Source organism: Micrasema longulum, unplaced genomic scaffold, assembly GCF_059751315.1.
Source record: "Micrasema longulum isolate JH-2025_06_02 unplaced genomic scaffold, ASM5975131v1 h1tg001339l, whole genome shotgun sequence".
In the NCBI taxonomy this organism is placed as follows: domain Eukaryota; kingdom Metazoa; phylum Arthropoda; class Insecta; order Trichoptera; family Brachycentridae; genus Micrasema; species Micrasema longulum.
Genome location: NW_028278525.1, coordinates 261,437 through 287,866, shown reverse-complemented (window position 1 = coordinate 287,866; position 26,430 = coordinate 261,437). Strand labels below are relative to the sequence as shown.

The 26,430-nt window shown below is 33.0% G+C and overlaps 1 protein-coding gene across 2 annotated transcripts in view; it reads right to left on the bottom strand.

The window, feature by feature from the left end:
* Glut4EF (Glucose transporter 4 enhancer factor) overlaps positions 1 to 26,430 on the bottom strand; it is a 233,170-nt gene that overhangs the window by 151,805 nt on the left and 54,935 nt on the right. Inside the window, exon 2 of one of the 2 annotated variants that reach the window (XM_088235154.1) lies at positions 9,572 to 10,053. The exons of the other annotated variant lie outside the window; for it this stretch is intronic. Within the exon in view, the coding sequence (XP_088091280.1) occupies positions 10,042 to 10,053 (12 nt within the window). The 3' untranslated portion in view covers positions 9,572 to 10,041. Of the gene's footprint in view, positions 1 to 9,571; positions 10,054 to 26,430 lie in introns of those variants that run through there. 2 annotated transcript variants of the gene reach the window in all.

Sequence of the window (26,430 nt, the reverse complement as noted above, 5' to 3'; positions counted from 1 at the left end):
ATTTTAAATTACAGATTTCTGGCGGTGGCAACTAAAATTTTTAAACAAATATTTTTATCACTGTAAACATTTTTATCTCGCGTATTTTGTACGTAAATACGCGAGATAAAAGCTTTTTATACGGCCGCGAGAGCCATTCAGAATATCAGCCCAGAGCGCGTTAGGATGTGTTACTTTAAATACAATTTAACTAGACTAGGACTGCTGATATTTCTCAAGAAAATTTATCGATCCAGAGTGCATTGCGCGTCTTTGTAATTTTGATTTAATAACTGTGATTAATTTTTACATGTTTATATGTGGATAGTCATTTTAATATTCCGGCCAACAACACGAAGGAAAATAAAGTAATATATCATTTATTTATTTAGGATAATTTATACAGCGCCATTTTTGTTAAAAAAACACCTCAAGGGCATTGTACAATAAGCATACCAACACGCCTTGCAGCTATAGAGCGCATAGGCGGTTAGGATTCAATATAATAAGTTTAAGTTAAATTTTGATAATTATATAGGATCTAGATTACAACGCTTCATAGCGCACGGATGTTTAGAAATCTAGCCCCCATTTACACTGCGCAAAAAATGAGCGAAGAGTTTTTCATTAATAAATAAAAAAATATAAATAGAATTTAGATTACATGTTTTGCAGCTACAGAGCGCATGGGCGGTTAAAAATCTAGACCCCATTTACAGTCGACTCAATTAAGATATATTATGAAAACTAATATTGCAAAAAGTTTTGCAGCTACAAAGTGCATCGACGAATGGAATTCCAGCAACAAGAAAATGATTTTAAAAAATTCACAACAAAAAAAATGCAATGAGAATACATCTAGCAAAGAACTAGTAAGTTTGGGAAGTTAAGTGAACATGCAAGAACACAAAAAGAAAACAATAAAAAAACTAAACATAGATTGCATTCCGTGACATATACTTTTAAGTTAACAAGATGAGGAAAGTGGTGGTCGATAATTCATAGGCCATATTTCTTAATAAAAACAGAAAATTGTTTGTATTTGCATTGTAAATTAGTTTATGTTTTAAACGAATAAAATCATAGTACTTAACAAATAACTTATTGAGTAAATATCTCAAACAAATGTAAAGCTGGCTTTCGTAATAATAATTCTGAGTAGATACACGATCTTGAATATAGATTTATTGGATTTATAGACGAAGTGGGTTTATTTTGACTTAGTTGACAAATTTCAATAAATAATTACATTGAAACGATGTCAAGTTTTAGTAATTACGCGAATTTTCAATTACGCAAGTATTTCCTTTGCATTTATAGCAGCCTGAAGCAATGTTTATTGCGAAATTGTATTTTATATCGAAGTGTTAATAATTAAACAAATAGAGCAGTACTAATTATTATAATCTAAAATGCATTAAATAACAAACAAAATAAACTGTGATGGACAGATATTCATCTGAGTAACGAAAGTTACATTTTTTTATTACTTGTTTTTATTTAGATTTTTTTATGATGAAAGCAATAAAAGATTATTTATATGGCACTCACTGAACACACAGTATATTTGTTGTTTTAGGAATATATATTAAGCAGAAATAGAAAGGACACCATTGTTAGACTTTACGTTTTTTTTTTTCATATATTATCTTTAATTCCACAGTCATGGCTCCCCAACATAATACGACAACAGTGTCCAATCACCCATTATACATACACAAATATTACACCTGCATAAAAATTATATCACACTGTAATATTTTATTTTTCTGAATAAACAATAAACTTTAAAAAAACTAATAGTATGTGAATTTTTTTTTATATTTGTTTATTTTTCCATACACATATTAATAACAAAGAGATATAATTACAAAAATACACTTTAGAAAAATACATCTTAAAATTAAGCTATAAAATGAATTGGAAAAAATGCCCACAAAGACTTCAATGTCTGAGCGTGGGCCATTCCTTTTTTAATTATTAAAAGTTAATAGCATATGGTATGACATGAACATGAAAATAAGAAAAGAAAAACTAAATTAACCACTTTATAATACATACATTTTCATTAACAAAAAATATATTTTCGAGGCTAAATGGAAATTGGATGAACATTTCACAAACTTTCTAATTAATAAAAGTCAGTATATTTGATAATTTATGTAAAAAGAAATCGCGGATGCATTCAACGTGATTAAGCTTACTCACATACTTGGAGAAGATCCGGAATCCAATAATTTAATGAATTGTGTAAAAAAATATATAACTGTTTATACAAAACGACTCTTTAGCATATTTTATACTAAAGGCAATGTAAGTTTTATTGAGCATATTGCATTGCACAAAATTTAATAATTAACTACGCATATATCCTTAATTGCGCGAACAACGTAAAAAAAGGAACGTTTAAACAGAATGAGCAAGAAAAATATGAAAGAAGGAACCACAAATTATAATATATTTTTTAATTTAATAATAAAAATGCAAGAAATACCATTTTCTGACGTTAATTGACATTTATTAATTTAAACGGCACGAAGTTCTTATACTGTACAATAAATACATAACACTTGAAATAATATACAGTAGATAAACCAATTCACAACATATTTGACACGAAATGTTTATTTTAAACGGTGTTTTACACTAGAAGAGTGATCATCTTACCTTTATGTAACAAAAATGATCGAGATACACTGTGATTGGTGTATCAATGCAATGCCCTATGCGGAAAGGGAATGATGATAACGAAATGAATAGTATTTTCACAAATAATATATTTTTTAAAACACTGAACTTCCTCATTGCGTGTATTGTGCGGTTAGGGAAGGGGGGGGGGTAATTGTGTTTAAGGTAGGGTTAGATTTTGACTTACGTTCAATTGATTAATTATAATATTAAAATTTTGTTTTACGGATTTTTATTTCAAGAATTTCCAAATTATTAAGTTCAAAACAATTGCTTTTTGTAATGGGTATAACACAAATATCATCATTATCAGCCGTCTCTTGTCCAATGGTGAACATAGGCCTCCCTCTTTAGTCTCCATATCTCCCTATCCTGAGCCAACCGCATCCAACCACTTCCTGCCACTCGTCTTATGCCATCAGACAACCTTGTCTGACGCCTGCCGACATTTCTTCTACCCGTTCTGGGTCGCCATTCCAGGACTTTTTTGGTCCATGTAGAGTCTGTGATTCTGGCTATATGACCAGCAAAGCTCCATTTCTGGTTGGCAGCCCTACGGACCGCATCGGTGACCTTTGTTCTCGCTCTAATCCATATTTGTCTCTCAACGAAATACCCAGCATTCTCCTTTCGATGGCTTTCCGTGTCACTGATAATTTGTGTAAATTTTATTTCGTTAACACAAAAGTTTCACAGCCATATGTCAGTACAGGGAGAACACAAGCATCAAAAAGTTTCTTCTTTAAGTAATGTGAATACTTCGGAGATTTTAGAATATATGAGAGCTTACCAAAGGCAGCCCATGCTAAACCTCGCCTTCTTACTATTTCTACCTCTTGATTATCTTTCCCGAGCTGTGTTTCGTGTCCTAGGTATATATAACTATCCAATGAGTTGTCCATTTACTAAGATGTTACATGAATGGTTTGCATCACTTATTACTTCAATTTTTGAAGCATTAATTCATAAAATAAATTTAGTAGATAATAACATATTACCACTGTTGTCTTTTGTACAGTATCGGGGAGACATCTCCGAGATAGTGACAGAAAAACCGAAATCAAATACTTGTTTATCAAATCGCTCTTTTACCGCAAATCCCCGTAAAAGGTTAATACCCTTGTTTTAAATAAAAATTCTAGGGGCAATAAAGGGCAGTGGTCGCCAAACTCACTTTTCAAAAGAGCCAAATATCAGCATTACGACGATAAGGATTTCTTTTGAGAGCCAAATTTCTTTTCGTTTTAAACTGTTTCCTCTTCAAAGCCAACGAACCTTATTATGCAGTGAAGATCTCCGTATTTACTCTCTGTTATTGAGTTAAGATTATTTAAATTAGCGATGTAAAGGAGTTTTAACGACAATTGTGTGTGCGACAATCTTGATCACCAAATCCATAACATTTGAACATTTTCGCCTCTTCATGAATGATGCAATGTTAAATAAGTATCTTGTGATTAGGTAGTTTTTTCTTCGAAAATAGGAAAAAAAATCTTTTTCACTTCGGTCATACTTTTAGCATTATATTATGTTGAAATTGAAATAATTTTATCAAGTTTAATATGATGCTTCTCCGTGCATTCGATTACAGTATTTACAATATCCTCAATAATTTAAAAAGCAATAGCCCAAGAATTTCTTCTATAGAACCCGTAGACTAAACAATTTGAACAAAAAACATGCGCTGAGCCGCGATTTGCCTACCACTTGTATAGGGCATAAATTTGCATTTAATACATTTGAGTAAAACTTTTGTAACGGGCATTGGTCAGAAGTCAGAAGTCACCGTCACATATTTTTATATTACGATATTCATAACGAATCGTCTTCTAGCATGAGTGTAAAACGTAGAATATATAGCAGTTGGTTGTGACCTACTAGGCGAGCTAACGCTAGGCCGGCCGGCATTATAACCTAGTTATCAATTGGAATGACTTCTGTGCGTTTCGTAACCTATTAGCGTCCGCCATTTTGTGTTGCCACACAGTACACGCGGTGCGGAGGGATGCACCGCACTATGAAGGTTTAGAAATAAAATGTCGCATCTATAATCTATAAATCCTATTATTTTTAGTTTATGGGGCGTTCCGTTGTGACTGGTGGAACATTTGATTCCAGAATTAGACCAACTTTGAGTTGTAACTATGTCATCAGAATTCATACAATAGTAAAATATATTTACGTTGGAAGAACATCAAGAAATTTTGATATTCGTATTAAAGAATATATATGGTGTCTTCAAAATAATAATTTCTCCGAATTCGCGAATCACCCAATCAATTTTAATCACGAGTTTAATGAAAATACATGTGATGAAATCTTACATACAAATAATGAAGGGTTAAAAGTATGGAAATATTTCACATTAGGAAAGCTTGAAAAATAATGTTCCCTTGACCAATAATCAAACGACCTTTCAATATAGCCAGTTTAAAAGGTTTAAAAATGAATGAAGAGATGCCCGAATGTATGAATGAAAAGGATTTGAATGAATTCAAAAAGAAATGTTATGTTTACTGTAAGATGATGTAAATAGATATATCATTAAAGGAAGTGTAAATACTAGTTTAAAATATAAGCTTATTTAGGAAATAATTATTTAAAAATATTTAATTATGTTATTATTGAATAATGGTGATAAATAAAAATTTAATTCACTTTACATGGAATGATCCTTAAACTTAACTGAAAAAATGTAATTAATTTACAAAAAAAAACTACGCCTTAGAAAGGGCTGAGTTTGGATTTGGACGAGTGTTTTCGACTCAATGTCTGCTCTCAGGTAAAAATCCTATAAAATAAATTTTAGTGCAGATAAATTCACCTCGTTGTGTAGTGGTTGGCGCGTTCGCTTACCATTCTTGGGAGGATATGAAATATTGATTATCAAAAGTTTTTTGAACTGCAATATTTCATTGTTCCTGGCCTGGCACCTGATGTATAAGACTCGTCAATGTACCTTCATGTAATATATGATCAAACTACGCTGCATATGGTTTACCAATGCAGTGCCCTATGCACCGCTGGATGCTGAAAGGGGGATGATAATATTTTTTATTTCTTTTAAAGATTGTATGTTTTCATACATTGTATTTTGTTCACCATTGTGATAATATTTTTTCTAATACAATTTTGTAAAAGATTTTTTTACGGCGTAAATAAATCAATATTACTCATTTTTATTTGTCGATCTATATTTTTAAATAAACGATAGATCATTGCGTGCTGAAACCGTCGATTTGCGACCGAGGGCGGGGGTCACACGTCACACGTGGATGACACCCATTACGCCGATTAAACCACTATCAATTGAAGTTAATGAGACATTATTATTATTGAATAATGTACAATGCACATTTAGCCACCAAGGCTAATAATTTTTGAAGGATATGCAGGCGTGCGTATATATTACGCGTTGTGAAAAACGTGAAAAAATGCATCGTTTAAAAATCAGATCGCGATTTTTACATTAAAAAAATGTATTCATAATTTGCAGTGACCGACCGAAGTTTTAAAATGATAAAACGAGTTTCGGGCGCGATTTCGGTTTTGGTCAAAAACTGGCCGAAACATCGGCTCAGTCTCAACCTGCAATCAGGTTATGTCAATTTATGTTCGGTTGTACTCGGGTGCATATTTTGACTCGTGCTCGACTAACGTAAAAAAAACAACAAGACTAATATTTTGATTTGTATTTTATGATTATATTTTTGTAATTCATTTATGGTTAATAAGTCAAAAGTAGGAATAATCGGCGTGCGTGCATGAGAAGATGTATGAATGTAGAGGAAGCGAGGTCTGTATGCCAAGATAGAGTGTTATGGCGCATTAGTTAACCCATAGAAAATTTGTTGATAATGATCCTTAAGATAAAAATAACTTTATTTAATTAACTTACATATAACTTTGAATTATGTATCCTTACCTCTGTTCTGTATAAATACATTTAACTTTTTAATAAAGATACCAGTCTCGAAGATGTCGCGAAAGCGATGAAACCGGTCACTGGATATTCCAAATTTGTGGATTAAAGTATCACTCGTGTTTTATTTGTATAATAAATTACAATGAACTTCCATCAAGAATTTTCACTTACAAACTTAAATGTTTTAGATAAAAATATTTCTTAAAAGGGCAACAAAATATCTCATGGAAAAAAGGAGTTAATATCTTTAGTTACAATCCAGGATAGTGCGTGTTTTACAAAAGAAGGAAAAATTTTAAAGCTTGGGATAAACGTTATTAATATTAGTATGGCTATACCTACAAGAGTATACAATGCGACGCGTTTCGTTTTATAAGGAAATTAAAAAATATTTTTGATAAAATGGTTAAAAATATAAATATTTTTATTTTCATTATAATAAATAACCACAAAGTTAGTGCTTCAAATATGAATTTTAAAATAATTTTCATTCCTTTTGACATCTTCCCGTTGAATCTTTTTTTAGTGGGTCGTGTTCAAATGAGTTTTCTATTCAAACTGTATTTTCTAACACTGAATTATATTGTATATATTCCAAGGGCACAACACTAAAATAACTCTCCGGGTAAATAAACTTTGTAACGTTTTACCTCACAATAATTTATTTTTAAAAGTATGAATCTTATTTTTCATGTTAGACAGAGAAACATTTTTTAGACGGCTTTTTTCAAAAGTGTCATTAGCAAGGTCAAACTTACACTATTAGTGACGCAAAATTGTTGATTATATGCTTTATTTATTGTTGATTACGGCCTAAGTAATAGTAATAGATAAATTATATAGAATTCATTTTTACTTACTGTGGTGCTACTTGTGAGAACCTTTAATTGGCTTTTTTGTTGTTTTTTTATATTTTTATATATGACAAATGTACCTGTTGGTTATCCAAATAAAGAATAAAAAAATTAAAGGTGTATTTTGTTTCATACAATTATTTTTTTCGATAAGGGAAAGTAACCAATTTCCTACAAATTTATTTAGTTGAATCCGGAAATTGAATAATTGGGTACCATGAATTGTAATAATATTTATTTTATTCATTCGACCTTTTGTATATAATATAAATTGCACATTTGCGGGCTAATTGTCAAATGGCGATTTCTTCCAACTAACCGATAAAATAAAAGTTTTTTTTATGTAATTAAGGCCAGTTAAGAATGAACAATATGGTAAAGCAGTTTTAACTGAATGCTGTTTTACCAGTGTTTTAGTTCACGAGATCATAGGTATCCTACAGGATGCATTAACAAGAAAATAGTTAATAAATTAAATTAATGAAGTACAAGTCAAAATTTCATTGTTGCATAGTTTTAGTGTTTTGTAAGCTGCTATTGGGGCATGTTCTGACCTGAATCGGGTAAAACAGGGCAAAAGGACACGAAATGGGTCACCCGCCCTAAAATGGACCACAGGAACATCCAAATGCAGGGGTCGCAGGGGTGCGCCGAGAGGGGGGGTGCGGACAGGGTGCATTGCACGCTCTAAATTCAAACGGATTCGACATTCAAATACACCTTCCTTTGTCGCGGCTTCCAAATTTAAAACACAGTGGCGCATTGTTCGGATTGGCTTTGCAGACGTAGGTAATTACGTTTTCGAGAATTCAACGTCACGTCCGATGAATGCATATTTGTTTGACAAATTGTAGTCTGCGTTACTTTACGGGCCGTTTAACCCATTACGTAATGCAGTCTGTAAATATAAGTTAGAAGTTAATGAATACAAAGCAGATAGCTGCTTAGCTACCGATATGTACAGAAAAATAGATCCATATTGTCCGCAGAAGCCGTTTTAATAGGTGAATTCTGACTTGCATTTAAACGTAGTTATGCAGAAAGCAGCTAGCCATAGAAAAGCGAAACTGAGATAGTAGCACTTTCAAATGAAGGAATTTTTAATGAAGGAATTTTTATTTTTTGTATGAAGGTTGTCCTCATCGAGATAAAGATACTGCCATTATTTTTTCAAATATCTCAAACGATTTCAAAATTACGGCTATTAAATTCTTCCCAAAATCATTTAAAAAAAACGTAACGGACACATTTTGAAATCATCATAGTTTTCCTTCTAATTAAGCTAGAGATAGGAATGGTGTCAATCTACTCAATTTTTAAAATTATTATTTTACTATTAACCCATCAGCCTCCCACTTTGAAATTTTAAGAAGCACTTACCAAAAGTATAAACTATTTATGGGATTTTTTTTTCAACCATGCTTTTCTTGAGAAAATCTTAATCTTGAATTTGACTTAAAATAAATTATTACAAAGTATTTTGTGTTACACATTAAAAGAACATTTAAAACCGAGTCAAATGACACTACTTTTATCTCTCTAGCTTAATTAGGAGAAAAGTTATGGTGATTTCAAAATATGTCCGTTACGTTTTTAGGCTGATTTAAGGGAAATTTAGATATCCGTAATTTTGAAACCGTTTGAGATATTTGAAAAAAAAGGCAGTTTCTTAATCTCGATGAGGACAACCTTCACACGAAAATTCAAAATTCCTACATTCAAAAGTGCTATTATCTTCGTTTCGCTTTTCAATGGCTAGCTGCTTTCTGCATAACTATCTTGATCATTTTTGTTACGTCAACCACTTAACCGTCTTTTGTAATACGTTTTACCAATAGTTATTAGGATCATCTTTTAATTTAAACAATGGCAAAATAATATTCATTGCCAATTCTTTATTTTACGGACGCTCTCTAGTAAGGCTTGCCACTTTTTTATTCGTCAAATTCTGAGGTGGTCAGGTTTATACCCTGTGTTGATTTGATATGGGATCAAAAAACACTGTTGTTGAATGCAAATATTCACAATCCTTCAACATTTTTTTGTGACAATGTATGTATATTTAGGTCAAAAATTATTCAAATTTTGAGAGAAGCAGACATTTAACATTATTATAATATAAATATTTTTTCATTTCGTTTCTTTTACATTTATTATATTGAACATAATTTAAATTATTGTATTAAGTGTAAACAATTTTTTTGGTGTGTGCATGAGTTTCTTACTCTAATATACAAAGAAATTGGCAATATTTGTGAACATACTGTTTGTTTACCTAATAAAATAAATAAATAAATAAACATGCATTCACGGATATTTTTGAGACGTCATTTGTTTTAATTAATAATTAAAAGCTGTTAAATGCAATATATCTAAATGCATTTTGGCAACGACCAAAATATTTTCCTCGAATTCCTTTCCAGGCATGACTTACGTCTAGAATCTTGGCTTTCTTTAAAGAAAACATTAATTAAGCTAATTTGATTCGCGAGCTAGATCAAACACTTGACTATAAATATAGGTAGTCGTTGATATTCAAGACTTAATACTTACCATAGATAAAGTTTCTTCCACAAAATGCACCACACAAAGATGTTAATCGCTTACCTGCAACAAAACAAAAATATCACAATAAGTAAATTGATACATTGGTCTTCCAACAGTAAAACAACAAATGAAATGTGATGTTTCAATTTCCATTCATAAAATAATTGAGGGGTTCAAATCAAATAAAACATATGTTTAAATAAAATTCGAACAATACCATACATAAACATATTACAACAGAGATAAAGTAAGCTATTATCGACAGAATCGAGAAAGGGATGCTGCGTTGGTTTGGACATGCAGAGCGAATGGACGAAAGAACGGCTAAAAGGATCTACGATGCGAATGTTGATGGATGCAGAAAACGAACAAGACCGAAAAAGACATGGCACTATCAAGTCCATTAAATACTTGAAGATGGGCATGTCAAAAGTAGGAATAATCGGCGTGCGTGCATGAGAAGATGTATGAATGTAGACGAAGCGAGGTATGTATGCAAAGATAGAGTAATATGGCGTCCTATCTTCTCTGCCTACCCCTACGGGAAAACGGCGTGATGGTTTGTTGTTGTTGTTGTATAAAGACCATTTAAGAGAAGGTTATATGATGTCTAGGCATCTACAGGGCTTATGACCTGTCATTGGCTGGTTTAAGTGGCCACTTTACACACTGTGAAACATTCACCATTCTACCCAAATTTGAACATCTATATTCCTTCAATTCTTTCATCTGTCGATGTTTGTGAAGTTAAAGAGCTGAAACTATTATTTATGCGGGTGAGATTCATCTAATTGCGCCTTAAAACGCCTAATTTTTTTTTTTTTAAATTTATATACTTCTTCATGGACCAGGTGGATTAATCAACAATATTTTAAGTTTGTCCATATTTTTGTAGACCAGGACTGGATTCACATATTACAACAGAGATGAAGAACACTTTAGAGAAGGTAATGAAGAAGTCTAGGCACCTACAAGTTTTACAGTTCTTCTACATTTCTTCATCTCTGCTGTAATATGTTAATAATAACAGCCCCCCGGTGAGTCGTATCCAGTCCTTGTCTACAAAAATTTAGACAAACTCAAAATATTGTTAATAACATACAATTATTTTTCTGCTTGATAAGGAGAACAGGCATATAGTTCACGAGTTTATAAAAAAGAAGACACGAAACATGTAAAATTTGACAATACAATTTGACTTAATATTAATTAATACAGTTACATAACTAATACATGTTGTTTTTCTATTACAATCTACTTATATAATTTTTCAATGTTATAGACTGTACCTTTCCAAAAAAGATACCAGCTTTTGTGCTCGGCTAGTTTCCTAAACTCTTGTGCTTTTTTATTTAGTAATTTGAAGTTATAGTAATTCGAATATACGTGGGAAAAATATTAAAATTATACGAAATATAAAGAAAAGATAGAAAGAAAAGATACAGTAATACTAATTAAAATAGATGCTGTTTTTACTCGGGTTCAATTTTTTTTTAAACATTTATTTTGAATTTATATATTGATATACTGGTCTTAATATTTTTAAGTTAAATAGGGAGATTGTTGTAATTTATTATTTTGACCATGACTTGTGTGGATTAAGAAATTTAGATAATATTTTGGTACCAGCGCGACACATTCATCTTGAAATTAGATTATTTTTTCTTCGTTGTAAATTTGTAGAAAAGAATTTATTTTGTAAATAGTGTCTCCTGTATGAATTTTAAGTAATTTATATAGATTTTCCTTGTGGAATGTTAAGGGTTTCTGTAAAATTACATAAATATGTATATACATTAACCAATACGTTTAACTAGTTCACTAATATGGTATTTCCATCCCACATGGTAGGCAAACATTTTGGAGGCTGACATTTGATATAAATATTTTATTAAATTATTACCTTTTAGGCCCACAAAATTATAGAACTGCTGTGTAGAAGTTCCCGCTTGACTTTTGACTCCACTGGTTACATCACTCTCTATATTTCCCATTTTAAGAGCTCCAATTCACAACATTAAATTTTTAATCTTTTAAACTATAGCTCAATATTTATCAATACAACTTAAGCATCAATTATACTGGCTATTGCGTAGCTTTTAGCATTAAATATGGACATATTAAAGTGATAGTGTGATGCGTTTTGATAAGGGTTAGGAAACAATCAAACTGTATTAGCAAAACACGATCAAACAAACCAAGAGGTCTCGGGTTCGATTACCATCATGGTTGATGTGAAATATTTGTTTTAAAAAAAAACAAATATTTCACATCAACTATGTCGGTAATCGAACTCGAGACTTCTTCCACGGTAGGCAAACGCGTCGATCATTACACCACGAGGCCGACATATTCTGATTTAGCAGGCAACATTACAGAAGAATCAGCGATAGTAGTTTACGTAACAAAATTATTGTCGATCAGTGCACTCTGGCGATAAAGTTCACACCAATATACACTTGAAAGAGTTCAAAATATTGATATTTAAACTTTAAACTCGGAATTAGATGTGAATTTATTAACAATGACTTCTTTTAAAACACTTGAAACTTGTTAAAACAAACTGAGAGAAGAAAAATTATAGATTTATTGAATTTATTTAAGATTGTCACTTTACATGGACTGCCCAAATCTATTAGCACTGATTGACTTCAAGGTACCTGGCCGAATGACGCGTCAAGTACCTCCGTTTAGTTGCAACAATTCGCGAACGGTACAGGCGTATAGTGCTATTCTGAATCGACTTCATGTACTCGGCAATAACTATTCTGGCGTTGCTGATATATTTAACATAAAGCATAGTTATATAAATCAATTCTTTTTAATTATTTTAAAGATAGTGAACGGTGACTTACATTTGTTATGCACCAATAGTATATTTTAATTTTTTTTTTTGATTTCTCTTCACCTTTTTTCTAGTTTTTGTATATTTTTGTGAATACATATTATATGTTTTTTGGATTCTCATTTTTAACTTTAAAAAAAACAATTTTTCTCTTAAACTTAGTACCAAACTTAGAACCACAAATGCCCCGATTGTGTCGTATTGTAAACTCGAGACAGGATCTGGAATTTTTTGGTGTAAGTCTTTATAGATTTAAAAAGCACTAAGATGGACCAGATCTTGTCTTGAGGTAGTAATTCTTATTTTTTTTGTCCTAGCTTTAATTTTATTTAGTTGTATTTTATTTTACTAGTGCCTGTATTTATTATAAGACATTGTATTAACTATCGTTAGAATGGACTGCATAAGTCCGTCAAATAAATAAATAAAGGTTTCAAGCTCTTTAACTTCACAAATACCAACAGATCAAATAATTTAAGGGATATAGATGTTCAAATATGGACAGAATGGTATTTATTTTATTTTATAAATTTATTGCAAAAAAATTAGTATACATATTTAATAATAAAACTAATGAATAGAAAATGAAAACGAAGTGTTCTCTGTATATGATACTTCATCTAACATGGCTCAGCCTGTTCTAAGATGGAGATTTTTTATCTTTAAGAACATAAGTATGATGAGATGCCTGAAAGTATGAAGAATGAAAGAAAACTTACGGATTAAAAAAAAAAATGTTATGTTTATTGTAATAATGTAGTTATGTAAGAAATATTTAATAAGTATTTGTTATAATTGTAAATATATTAGTTAATATACAATGTAATATTAACTAACTTAAGTAAATAAATAAAAATAAATAAGTAGTTATATACCAATATAACAAAAACAAAAAAAACTAAAACTACTTAATTATAAATGCCTAGCTAATCAAACGTAAGAAATTTAAAATCGTTATCATACAAATATAAAGTATTTATAGGTATATGTGCCAAGAATACATGTTACTTAAACATAAATAATATAGTATAATATATAATAAAAAAAAACAAATATAAAGTAATGAAATACATAAAAATAATATGTGTACCAATTATATAAAGTACTTCGTTTTTTGATCTACATATATTTTTCTCTCAAATCTCTCGCTACACTATTTATATGCGCAGTTATTTTTATTTTAAAATCTGTTTTACATTTTGAGTCTTTTATATTTGGCAATAAATTATTAAATATTTTTGGAGCATTTCCATTATATTGCTTTTTACCAAAGGCGGTTGATACAAATGAAACAAAACAGTTAATTTGACAATGGAGGATATGAGAAAAATGTACTTAAAGAAGCACTTACACACTTCTGGTCGAACAATAAGGAGAGATCTCAGAAAAATGTCCGTACGAGGTTTTCCCAGAGCATGAATTAAGTCATACCCAAAACCCGTAGGACTTTTGCTCAAAGACATCTCTCATTTATCGCACCGAGATTGTTCAATATTTTGGAAGAGCGTATTAAGCTCTCAAGGACAAAAACTATTTTTAAGAAAGTAGTTAAGGACTGGATTTTCCTTGATGATTTTTCGAATGTTTGAGTTTACTGTTTATCATATTGATGTGCCATATATGTATGTATATACATGCATTATTTTTTAAATTTATTTTTTTGTTTCTAATCCTATATTTGTAGTAATATACTTATGTGTCTGTGTCGAATAGTTGCTTGTCCCATCTCAACACAGGACTTTTAGTCCCATGGAGTTGGGATGTCTCAAATAATGTGCAATTAACTAATGTTCGTAAATAAATTAATATTGAAAACACAACTTTTGGGTATTCGGAATTACTCACCATCAGGTGTAATAGTTTTTACTTAGACAAGGACCTTCCATCTCCTAGAGAGTGGTTATATTAAAACAATGACAGTCATTTTAGAGAAAATAATAGAAGTCTAAACATTTTTGAGGCATATTAGCTGGTCTAAGTTGACACTTTGCACACACTCCAATATTCAATATTTTTTGTTTTTTGAAATGCTTCAAATAAGTTTTATTCCTTTGCATAATTAAATTCTTTGTCAGCCAAGAATCTTTAATTCAGTTCAATGTCTAAATTGCCTCATAGGAAATGGTTTTCAAGGCGACTGGGAACAGATTGGTTAAGAAAATGGAGAAAAGAGCGACGAAACGGGGGCAGAGTGAAAAGAGAAAAATAAAAAAATCCGTCTACAGCAGTTACATAATGGGACTTAGGTTTTAAAAAATGTACAATAAACTTATGTATGTAAGTATATAAATAAATAAATAAATTTATGTTGCTGAACGAGTGTTTATATTTTGTTGGGTTGTGTTGTAATATGTACTTACAAACTTTTTTTTTCTCGTTTTTCTACTGAATTTTTTTCTCGTTTGAAGTGTTTATTTCTACACAATATGTATTTTTTGTGAAGTGAAAATATTATTAGTATAAATTAATAAATAAATATTAATGCAACTATAATGTTTTTTGGTGTATTTTTAGTTTAGTTGAGCTGGTGTGGATTATGCTGTGCTATTATGCGCCAACCACCGACTGTCACCGCGGCAAAAGTCGGTCGATCGTGGGGTTGAATTTTAATAGGGGCTATAAATAGCAAACAGACGGCACATTCCGCTAAGATTCGACCACAGTCGGAAATAGATCAACGCAGCGTTGCGAATTACATTTTCCAGCTTTGGGTAGAATCGCGCGGAAATTGGAGCCTTTCAGATTAGTATCAAATGCGCTTTGTTGTTTGTGATGGATTTCGGATTACGATCGAATCAATTTATTACACAAATAGCACAATTTACACAAGTGAAGATTTTAATCAATTTCCTCAAATACGCGATTCGAATATATTTTCTTAGGAATGAATATTGCCTGGAAGGTATTTCAGTCTCAGTGCTGCAGAGCAGCGTTTATCTTATAATTAAAAAATACATAAAAGAATTTGTTACCCGCTAAGTCTAAAGACTTTTCGGTGGGACACATTTTTTTTTTATGTCAGGTTTATATTACATTTATTTTATTTGTATGTTACAGATTTATTTATAAACAGGCACTATAAAGTATCTAGAAGATATTTCTTAAGTTCTTTTTTTTCATTTGAAGATTTTTCATGTTAATGATGGTTTGTAGGAGATCATTGAACAATCTTGGAACAACGCAATTTAATGTTCGCTCTCCGAAATAATTTGTAATTCGGGGAACAGACAGCGAGCCGTTGGTTTTTAATCTAGTGTTGTGAGTGTGGGAAACTCTTTTTTTATATTCCGGATTAACAAAGTGATCTACAATCAATTTGTAGTCACAAAGTTGTTTTACCGGCAGGACATTACAGAATTAAAAAATATACACCTTCGCCCATATGTTTCGCCTCACAGATTATGCTATCCGGTACAATCGCCCTCAACAGTCTCACCTGAATATCATAAATTTTACCCAGATGAGACTGGAAGGTGAGACCCCAGACACGCACTCCGTAAGATATAATGGATTCAATGAGCGAGATAAATATGTATCTTAACGTTTTGAAAGGTTTTGAAACGTTTTTAATTTTATTTTTGTAGAGGTTTTTTCTACAAAGTATTAAAAAGGAATAGATCTTAGATAATAAGTACACACGTACATAATATTTTTCATTGTACTGTATACTGTATTAAAGAATTAAAAAAAAAAAAACAACAAAAGTAACTCTTTCTGTTTTGTGTAATTCTATAGTTAAACATACAAATGCATGTGAAATCGTATCAACTTTGTCAAACAATCAAATTGTATGTTTTCTAGTATGTATCCTTGTTGAATTACCTTATATCCCAGCTAGGTAACGAGTATTGAGAAGTTGATATATTTCTATTTATTTCAACAGAGAGGGAAAACATTTTTGAGAAGGGAAAATAGAAGTCTAGGCATTTACAGGGCTTATGACCTGTCATTGGCTGGTTTAAAGAGTTTAGGAAATGTGGATGTTCAAACATGGGCAGAATGGTGAATGTTACACAGTGTGTATAGTGGCCAATAAAACCAGCCAATGACAGGTCATAAGCCCTGTAAATGCCTAGACTTCCATATTCCCTTCTCAAAAATGTTGAAATAAATTTAAATATAAATAGCTCCCTAGGAAGGAAATCCAGCCAGTCTGCAAGCATTTGGACATACTCAAACATTGTTGATATATTTCGTTTGTCTTTATATAATTAATAATAATAAAAAATGGCTTTTTTATTAGGAAGTTTTGACCTGACGAATGTGTTTTTTGTTTTGGATTCTTAGTTTTGCCCCCTCTAGCAATGTTAAATTGTAAAATTCTGCTGTCATTTTCATTACTATATAATATGATATTGTCATCTTTACATTTTTAAAATTATAATGTAAATTACGTGTTAGCAACGCGAGAGACGTTTCTACCCTGAAGAGAGCGTTTAAAATCGAGATAGTTTCATAATTGAAATATCTCGAGACTCTCTCTCAACTCTCGAATGGAAGCCCTAGTACCAATACAGTGCCCTATGAACCACAGTGTGTGGATAGGGAAGTGAGAGAGTGATAAATAAATCAATAATTGATTTTATATGCAATATTATCATATACTTACAAGCAATAAAAAAAACATTTCGTTATCCAAGTGACTTGCTCTTCAAAGAATTCAGAGTACTGAATATTATTCAACAGTATATATTGAGAACGGTAGTGGTTACACACATAAATAGAGACATATTCCTAAGCGTCAACCACAACCATAATACAAGATACTCTAATAGGGATCTGATACTAAGTGAAGTGGTCAACACTGTTCTGGCATCGAGACAACACTATTACGTAGGCAAAAAGGTCCATAACCTTTTGCCAGAATCGTGGAAAGACGGGAGTGTTGTCAAGTTACGGAAGGTGTTGACCTCGCTCTTTCATGACATTGGTCGTAGGGAGTCAGAAAAGTTGATGCATGCCATGGATTGGAGAAACCTTACTGGATGTCAAAAATAAAATATAAAAAATAAGGAATAATTAAAAAAATATATATTTATAGATGACAACCATGAAGTTTCGCATAAATCAATTGTCTATGTTTTTATGAATGTATGTATGTGTATGCGCATGGGTGTATGTACGTGTGTGTGTATGTACATGTGTATATATGTGTGTATATATGTGTATGTCTGTATGTATATGAATCAAAATGTGTATCCGAATAAGTTTATATTTTGTTTGTCTGTGCTCTATATTAATTTGATAACTATTATAATATATTGAAATGTAATTGCCTAGCTTGGAACGGGGTATGTACCCTTGTTAGCTGGGCAAAGTGAACATGGAATTGTATTTTGATAAAAAGTGTGAATAAATAAATGAATAAATGAATGAATAAATTATAAAGTAGAATATAATACAATATCCGACTTTTTAATGACGTTACAAAGCATTCTGTTGCATTTACTCTCATTAGAGAGTACTCTCTCTCCATTTCTCTTTTAGTTCCTTTCACCTGAATTACATCTATTACCTGTTTTATTCTCCCACCTCTTTCACAATGGCGAACGCTACTAACTTTATAGCAAACAAGTTACAATTCGAACGGAAATATTTCGGGTATGTCTAAATGTTGTCGGCATGGCTAGATTCCACCCCCTAGGGAAATATTAAGATTGACATTTCTCACCCCCCGTCCAGACATCCATTGTCACAAGTCTAAACGCGTCAAACTGAGATAAACTAGGACTTAGGACTCATATTGACCTTTTCGAGTCTGTCCAAAGCCGTTTTCTAAGAAAAGTGGCATGGTTGCTCGGAATACAAGGGGGTAATTATTCCTATTTTGAAATAGAGCAATCTCTTAATCTGTCTTCATTGGGGAGACGTAGAACTGAGATGAACCTTTTATGCATTTTCAAAATACTTAATGCTATAAGTGATGTCCCATCTCTGTTGCAATCAATTTATTTTCATGTTCCCAACCATGTCACTAGAAGTCAAAATCTGCCATTTATTAAATCTTCTAAGAGCAACTTTTGTTTTTATGCCCCAATATCCAGAAAGTGTAGATTAGTCAATTCGACAATTGACTTCGCTTTTTTGGGAGTCCGATTTTTACATTTTCTCGGGTATTGTGATCATGTTCATGTTGGCTTTGATCGATTTTGGTAAAATAGATTTATTTTAATTTTAATTTTAATAGGGCGTTGCATTGGAAAACCAAATATGCCAAAGAGTCTCTTAAAGGCGTATAATGATGTCCACAAGCTCCACTTAGGAGCGGATGTGAAAAAAGTTTTTTTTTTCAAATATGCAAAATATTGTGTAGAGAAAAAAAATTAGTATTATTTTTGGTTCATATACTTAATTATCTTAGTAGTAACTCCTGTGTTACGCTTAGGCTAAGCCTTCGTATTAGCTTCGTAAATCGTATATCTTTGTTTAACGACTAGACTTCTAAACTGATGAAAGAGCCGAACGACAAACAAACCATAGACACGGGTCATTTGTCTACAGTTTAATGGTCTCTGTCTGTTGTCTGTATAGACACTTACCGGGCTACCAAAACATTAAAAATTTTATATCATCTATGGTAAAAGGCTAAATAACCGATGTGACAGAAGTCGAAATCGTGTTATAATATAATTATGCCAATTTTCTTAAAATTTTAAGCCTCGTCATTTGAACGATTTTGATAAAATTATAAATAAACTTATCAATGAAACTATTTATGAATAAACTTATCAAAAAACGAGCGCTTTCGCCTAAGTAGGTATCTTCAAGACTGGTGAATTGTTTACAAAGTTAACAGTTTTTATACTATTCATAACATATTTTGGAGATAAGATCAAATATGTATCAAATATGGACAGAAAACATAAATATTTACAACTAATTTGCTTAACAGTTCATTTTTGGGAGTTTTTGGACCGAAATTGGGATTAAGCTTTTATTATTTAAAATGTGGGAAAGAACACATGGCGAAATACAACAAAGTGGGAAATACACATTTAGGCGAAAGCGCTTGCTGGTCAAAATAATAAAAAGTTAAACTAAACCAAGAAGTTTCATTGATAAGTATATTTATAATTTTATCATAATCATTTATGGAGTTTTATCAAGAAATATCAACAAAAAACATCATATTATCTGTCATATGAACTTACAGTCTTAAAACTAAAACCTAAACTAATACACAATGTATATGTTAAAAAATGCGTGTTTTAATAAAAAAAAATATGGCATATCGCTCTGATATCGTATAATATATATCTATACTATCGATACTAATATTATAAATGCGAAATTGCGCATGTTTGTTTGTGTGTCCTTCACGTTTCAACGAGCGACCGATCGACTTGATTTTTTGCATAGGATAGCCGGAGAGATGGGAAGTAAAAAAAGCTACTTACTTTTCATCCTGACAATAGGTAAATATCACCTTTTTTTACACTTTTAAATTAATAAAGGTCCATGAAATACTGTTTAGTAAAAAATAAGAATATTTGATGATAATTAGTAGTATAAAAAATAATTTGAAATTTGAAATTTTGAATTCTCGCAAAATTAAACGGCCATTCCATTGGCCGCGCCCCTAGTACGTCACGATTCATGTTTATTTGTTCCTGGCCATTAAAAATTGTTCTTTGTTCAGAACAATATCACGAATCTTGACGTCACAACAACCAAGGCCAAACACGTAGCATTTTTCTAACAACGCATTTTTATCAAACTTGTTTTTTACATTTATGTATGAAAACATTTCTCCACAATATCTATTTATAAATAATAATACCTTGGAAAAAGCAGGGGCACGTGGTGACTATATGCTTGAAAAGACAAGTATATGAATCGTGCATATTGTCGGTGACAACATACGGACTAGAAACCATGTCTATAACACAAAAAATTAGCCAGAAATTAAAATGCACGCAACGATCCATGGAAAGACAGATGCTCGGTGTATGTCTAAGAGACAAAATAAGAAATGAAGAAATGAGGCGCCGAACCGGAGTCGTGGATATCATGGATCGTGCAGCGAAATTGAAATGGCAGTGGGCAGGACACTTGGCGAGGCAAAATGATGGCAGGTGGACACCCAGAATAATAAAGTGGAGACCGTGGGCAAACAAAAGAAGTGTTGGAAGGCCACAGAAAAGATGGATCGACGACATTGCCTCTATTGCCAGTAAAACGTGGATGAAAGCGGGTGATAGGAAGGAATGGAGACGTTTGGAAGAGGAAGAAGAAGAAGTCTGCAGAAATTTAATGAGATTGTATATTCCGGAATGATTTGTTCCGTCAGCATCCAAAATCAATTATACAAATTTATTTTATCAACGGCATGGAGTGGCGTTTATATTATTTATACTCGTATATAAAACTACTTATGCCCAATTAAATCAATCACATCGAAAACTGGAAAATGTTACCTGCAATAATTCCACAGTAGAAAACTATTTATTTGAGTTAGTGATTTTATCAGACACAAACACGACAGCGATGCTTACGTAATGCGTTTTATTTATTTGTAGGTTAATTAGCCGCCGAATAACGGCACGAACATCTCCGAAGTAACGGAAAACCCAAATGATAATCAGCAAAGCGGTCCCTAAAATGTTAATCGTAACATAAAACGTTCCTCTACGGAGCATAAATGATACAAAGGCATCCGAGAGTGTGATTTTGCGTATCTAAGACCATGCCAGAAAATGAATGATAAAAATTCCTCCGCGTTCGTACGCATTGTGCAAGAGTTTAAACTAAATTTATTCACAGCTCGGTCCCTATTTCGACAAAAAAAATGATAAAGAAACCAGTCGCGGAGTGGAAGTAGGAGGCCGTCCCGTAGAGCCAATCTGGCTTATCTAATCTACCGTTAAAGCGGCAGACTTGATTTGTTTTCCCGTCCGTAACCACAAAGATTTCTTCACAGTAATGCGTGGATATGCATACGTACACAGAGTACCGAGTAATAATTATGCTAAGCCTAGTCTTTCAACCCATGGTAGAGCCCGAGCTAGACTTCAGCATGTATAATAAGCCCCGAAACCCGTACTTACATTATCCATAATGACTGTTTGCATTAAGATTAGACAGAATCAAATATGTATACTGTATCACAAGGAACGTGGTTTGTACTGACCTAAATTGAATAGGATTCAGGAAACGTGATCTAAAGGGATTAACACGATAGTCACAATGCTTAACACGAGTTCAAAACGGTATACTTCAAGATCGGTTGAAATAGATATGACTTTACCTGCTGGAAAGAATTTCCGGCTCAAAGATAATCAGCATTAATTTCTTGTCCGTCGTTACTCGCCACAGGGACAACCTTATCTAGCGAGAAATTCTGAGAAAATACCGCTTAGAGTTTTGTTAAGTACATACATACTAGTTCGGTCGGCAGTTTTCGTGACTGATTGAATTTTGATAGAAATCATACGAAGTGACGCATGCCGTATCCCGGCCGGCATTTTGATAATACTATATGTTTTGTTAAACTGAAACTGTAGATTTTTATGCCATCTACATTGAGTTAGCCACCAGAAACACATATTTGCATCTTCCTCCATGAATGCTACAAACAGACAAGTCGTGTAACATACAAATAATATTATGATTATTTTAATGCACGACGTGTTTATTTGTAGCATTCATGGAGCAGGATGGAATAATGTGTTTTTAATAGTTAACTCAAAAATGCTCATTTTGAAGTTACCCAGAGCCCTGATTATAATTGCAAATTAACATTTACCTTCAAATTCATCTACAAAGTAAAATTAAGTGTTCTGTATTAAAAGCAGAATATGCATACAATTTTTTCTTCTAAACGTGTTAAATTATAGGTTACCGACGAAGATACTTTAAATCTTCATGCAAATATACTAATTTTGTCTTTATAGACAGCCGAAGATAACTCCGTTAACTTCCCACTGTAATCGGGGCCCAGTTGTAGTAATTACCCCACGATAATTGTAAAGAGAGTGGTTCTGACAGCAATTTTAGCGAATTCTCGGGGACAGTCGATCTGCAGCGCGCCGGCCGGCATTCCGATAGTCTTATCTGCAGAGAGAAATTCTAAGAATACACGTTAACATATTTAGTAAAATATTCCTGGCTGCGGTTTCCCTAAAATGGAATTTCGCTTAGGGTTAGTTAAGGGAGTGCGGCATCTGCGCTTCGGACGCCGGCCGGCATTCCGAATGAATTACGCTCAAGTTCTATCTGCCCTAGGAATCCCGGCATTACATGTTCGCATGACGTAGACCTGGCGTATGTAATTCGGTACCAGTAATATAGGCTAAGCCGGTTGCAGCGCCAGCGCTATCTAGAACGCGGGCTATGGGTACTGTGTATCTCTGTGTATGTTCGCCGGCCGGCCGGCTTTTCTATGTTACGAAGTGGAACGCCAGTTGCATCGGCCGGGTCTCCATTGTGCAATCTGCCGGGGGGACTGCGCAGGCGCGCTGACCTGACCCAATTTGCTCCCTTCGCGTCTCCTCTTCCCGTCTCTTCCGCGGGGGTGACAACACACCCGCCACGGGAGCCGTGCGCAGTACCTACTGAAAATATCACCAGTTTAACAAGGGAAAAGTTAAATGCCTGTCACGCATTTTTACTTCGGGATATTTTTATCATGGCCTACACACAAACGCTGAGCACCTTCAACTTATAAACGTGCCACAATATTAAAATAAAAAAACGTTATTTAAAAATAAAAACCCGATTTTCATTTTGACACGGTTTTTTTTAATAGCACTTCAACATGAATTCATATTTTTAGTCATGTGAATAGAATTTTTGGCAAATAAACCTTTTCCACTCTTTCTATATTCACAAAGCGAAATAGAGGAATTTCAATTTTTGTCAGCTGAGAAAAATGAGAAGGTAGCGTCTTCAATAAACAAATTGAACTATTGTGTTGGTAATCCATCATGTTCAAGGGATCTTTGTTATGCAATCCTGTTTTTGTTGGCCACTTTATAAAGCCCACGATCAGAGAAAAATAATTATATTTACTATGATGCGTCACGCGTCCATATTGTGTTCGTGATAGGAGGTTACCATGTTACCATCTGATGGTCCAAGGAATATACAAAAATAAGTCAAGTTGTTTACGCTGCGTTAGATACAGTCATCGCTACATCTTACTAAAAAATTAAATGGGTCAATTCTATTAAGTGTCAGCTAGAAACAATTTGACGAATTATTGCTTACGACTAAGAACTTATTTCTGTTGTACGTTTGATCATTTACAGGTGCTTAATCAAATTGATTCGCTGGTATTTCACACAAAGAATTATGGTCAAGGATTGGGTATCATCATTTCATTGTTACAGTTGCTGGGTCGGATCCAAAATGAATTAATAATTTACAGCTACATTTTGATAGGTAAAGTTATGTCTCCGGTTTTGTCAGTTGGGTTTAGTTTGAAACAGATACCGGGTACCAAAGTTATCGCAGGCCCTGAAGTGCTTTGTTATTTGATAATGATTTACTATATTGTCTAGACTGCGCCCTTGAGGAAGGAGTTGAAATCTTTTGTTGAACAGTAATTACAGATTGATACTTCGTTTTCACTTTATTCACTTAAAAGTAGTAAGTCGAATATAAAGTCACTTGTATGATAGTAAAAGTAAATGCTCGTTACGTAATGGAGGCGTTTTATCCGGCATCCAGATTTTCCTTTCAAACATTTTATGAATCACGTTATAAAAAAATTAATTTCTGCTTCATTTTATACAGCGTGCAGCGCCTAAAGGTAACATAATGTTTTTTTCACATTTTAACTTTAATTTTAATGTTCTTGTAATCAATTCGTTGCTTTGAACAACTTTGCATGGTCACGCTAAAGTAATTTCTTTCATGTCAATTTTCTTTCATTAAACAAACATCTTTAGATTATTTTAACTGTAAATAAAAAGATTGACGCATTTTGATAGTAGGGATCGTTTAGTGATATTTAATTTACTCGATAACTCTTTCCCAAGATCTTATCGGTCGAGTGATGGACGTCTTGTATGTACCAGGGAGGCAGGAACTCGAAGAGGTAAACTGCTACTGTTCCCGCCAGACTTTCGATTTCCCGCCGTGGTGCGTGTCTGGCATCGATTGTGGCGGGAAGAAAGGAAGCAGAGTATCGCTCATCTCCTTCTGCTCTCCCGGTACCGGCTCGGGCAGCTACCCCCGAACTGTACCAAGTCTGAATATATTAGGTACTTACCGGGGTAGGCCAGGGGGGCCCGTGGCCTAGTTTCTGGGTTAGGTCACCGGGCGAGGTCCCCAGCGCTGCGCCGCGCCGTAACAAAATGGCCGCCCGGTTACAAGGGCAGGCCGAAGTGCAGTGTCAATATTACGGCCGGATTTTCTCTATGCCCTACTCATCGCGTGAACTTTAGACCCGTAATTTAATTAATCGCTAATTAATAGTTTGACTAATAGGTCTCAAAGATAATATTCATCATGTTGCGTTTAATGGTACACTGTTTAGATACTTTAGATCCAAGTGCCATTATAACGTATTTTAGATACGAGAGACACATCAAGTGTAAGCTGTAAATTGATGTAAGTAATGCAAAGACATAAAAAAATCAACATTGATTCTATTGATCTACTCCTCTTTTTCAAACTTTCAAACAAAGCGTAGGAAAATGCCAGTTTATGTGCGACGTCTCAAAAAACACAGACATTAAATTCTTTCGCAATATTTAATGGTTTCCAGCAAACAATCTTTGTCTGTTTAAACAAAAACGAAAAGACTGTGACATAATAATTCATTTTTACGCTTACGTCACCATGCTGTCATGAATATGTTGACAGTGTATCTTGAAATTTTTAATTGATTTATGCACTAACGGTAACGGTAAGTTAGTAGAAGACGTTAACCATACCAACCATCTACAATATACAACCAGGAATGCAAATATATCACCTGCGTCCTTGGAGCGGTGGTTGGTGACGTAAACACGTTTTAAGGCTATTGAAATATCCAATGTCAAATCTCCAGCATAGTTTAAGTTCATTCAATTCGTTGTTTGCTTTCGAGAAATTAATCTTTTGTAAATGGACGGCAGTGTAAACAAGCAGTGAGTGTTTTTATACTTGTACACACGATTTTATTGATACAGATGTCATCGCCGGCGTTAATTTGAGTGTAGGGCAAATAAAACATATAAACCAGGTCGAATAATTACTGTGCTAGTTCATGCACTATACTCACGTCATAAGGATGAGAAAATTGTGGAAAATTGAATACCGTATTCGCAACCAACGGAACTGGACGGTCAACGGCAAAGGATTGTTTTATTGTACAAAAAATGGTCGGCAAGTGATGAATAAATCTAACACTTTCATAAATGACATTTTAAAAGAAGTAGTCTCGTGATCGGCTTGAAAATATGATCTAGTGGTATTTTGTTCGTCAATTGAAGGAAATTTCTCCATATTCCGTGCTGCGCTATTGTCTATTTTCGTATATCGGTTCGGATGGGTAATGGACGGTTGTTATCGTCGCATCGTTTAGTCGCATACATTTGAGGAGTTGTCAGGGTGCCAATGTTGTAACCTTCCCACACCATTTTGCTCGTTTAAATTTAACAATT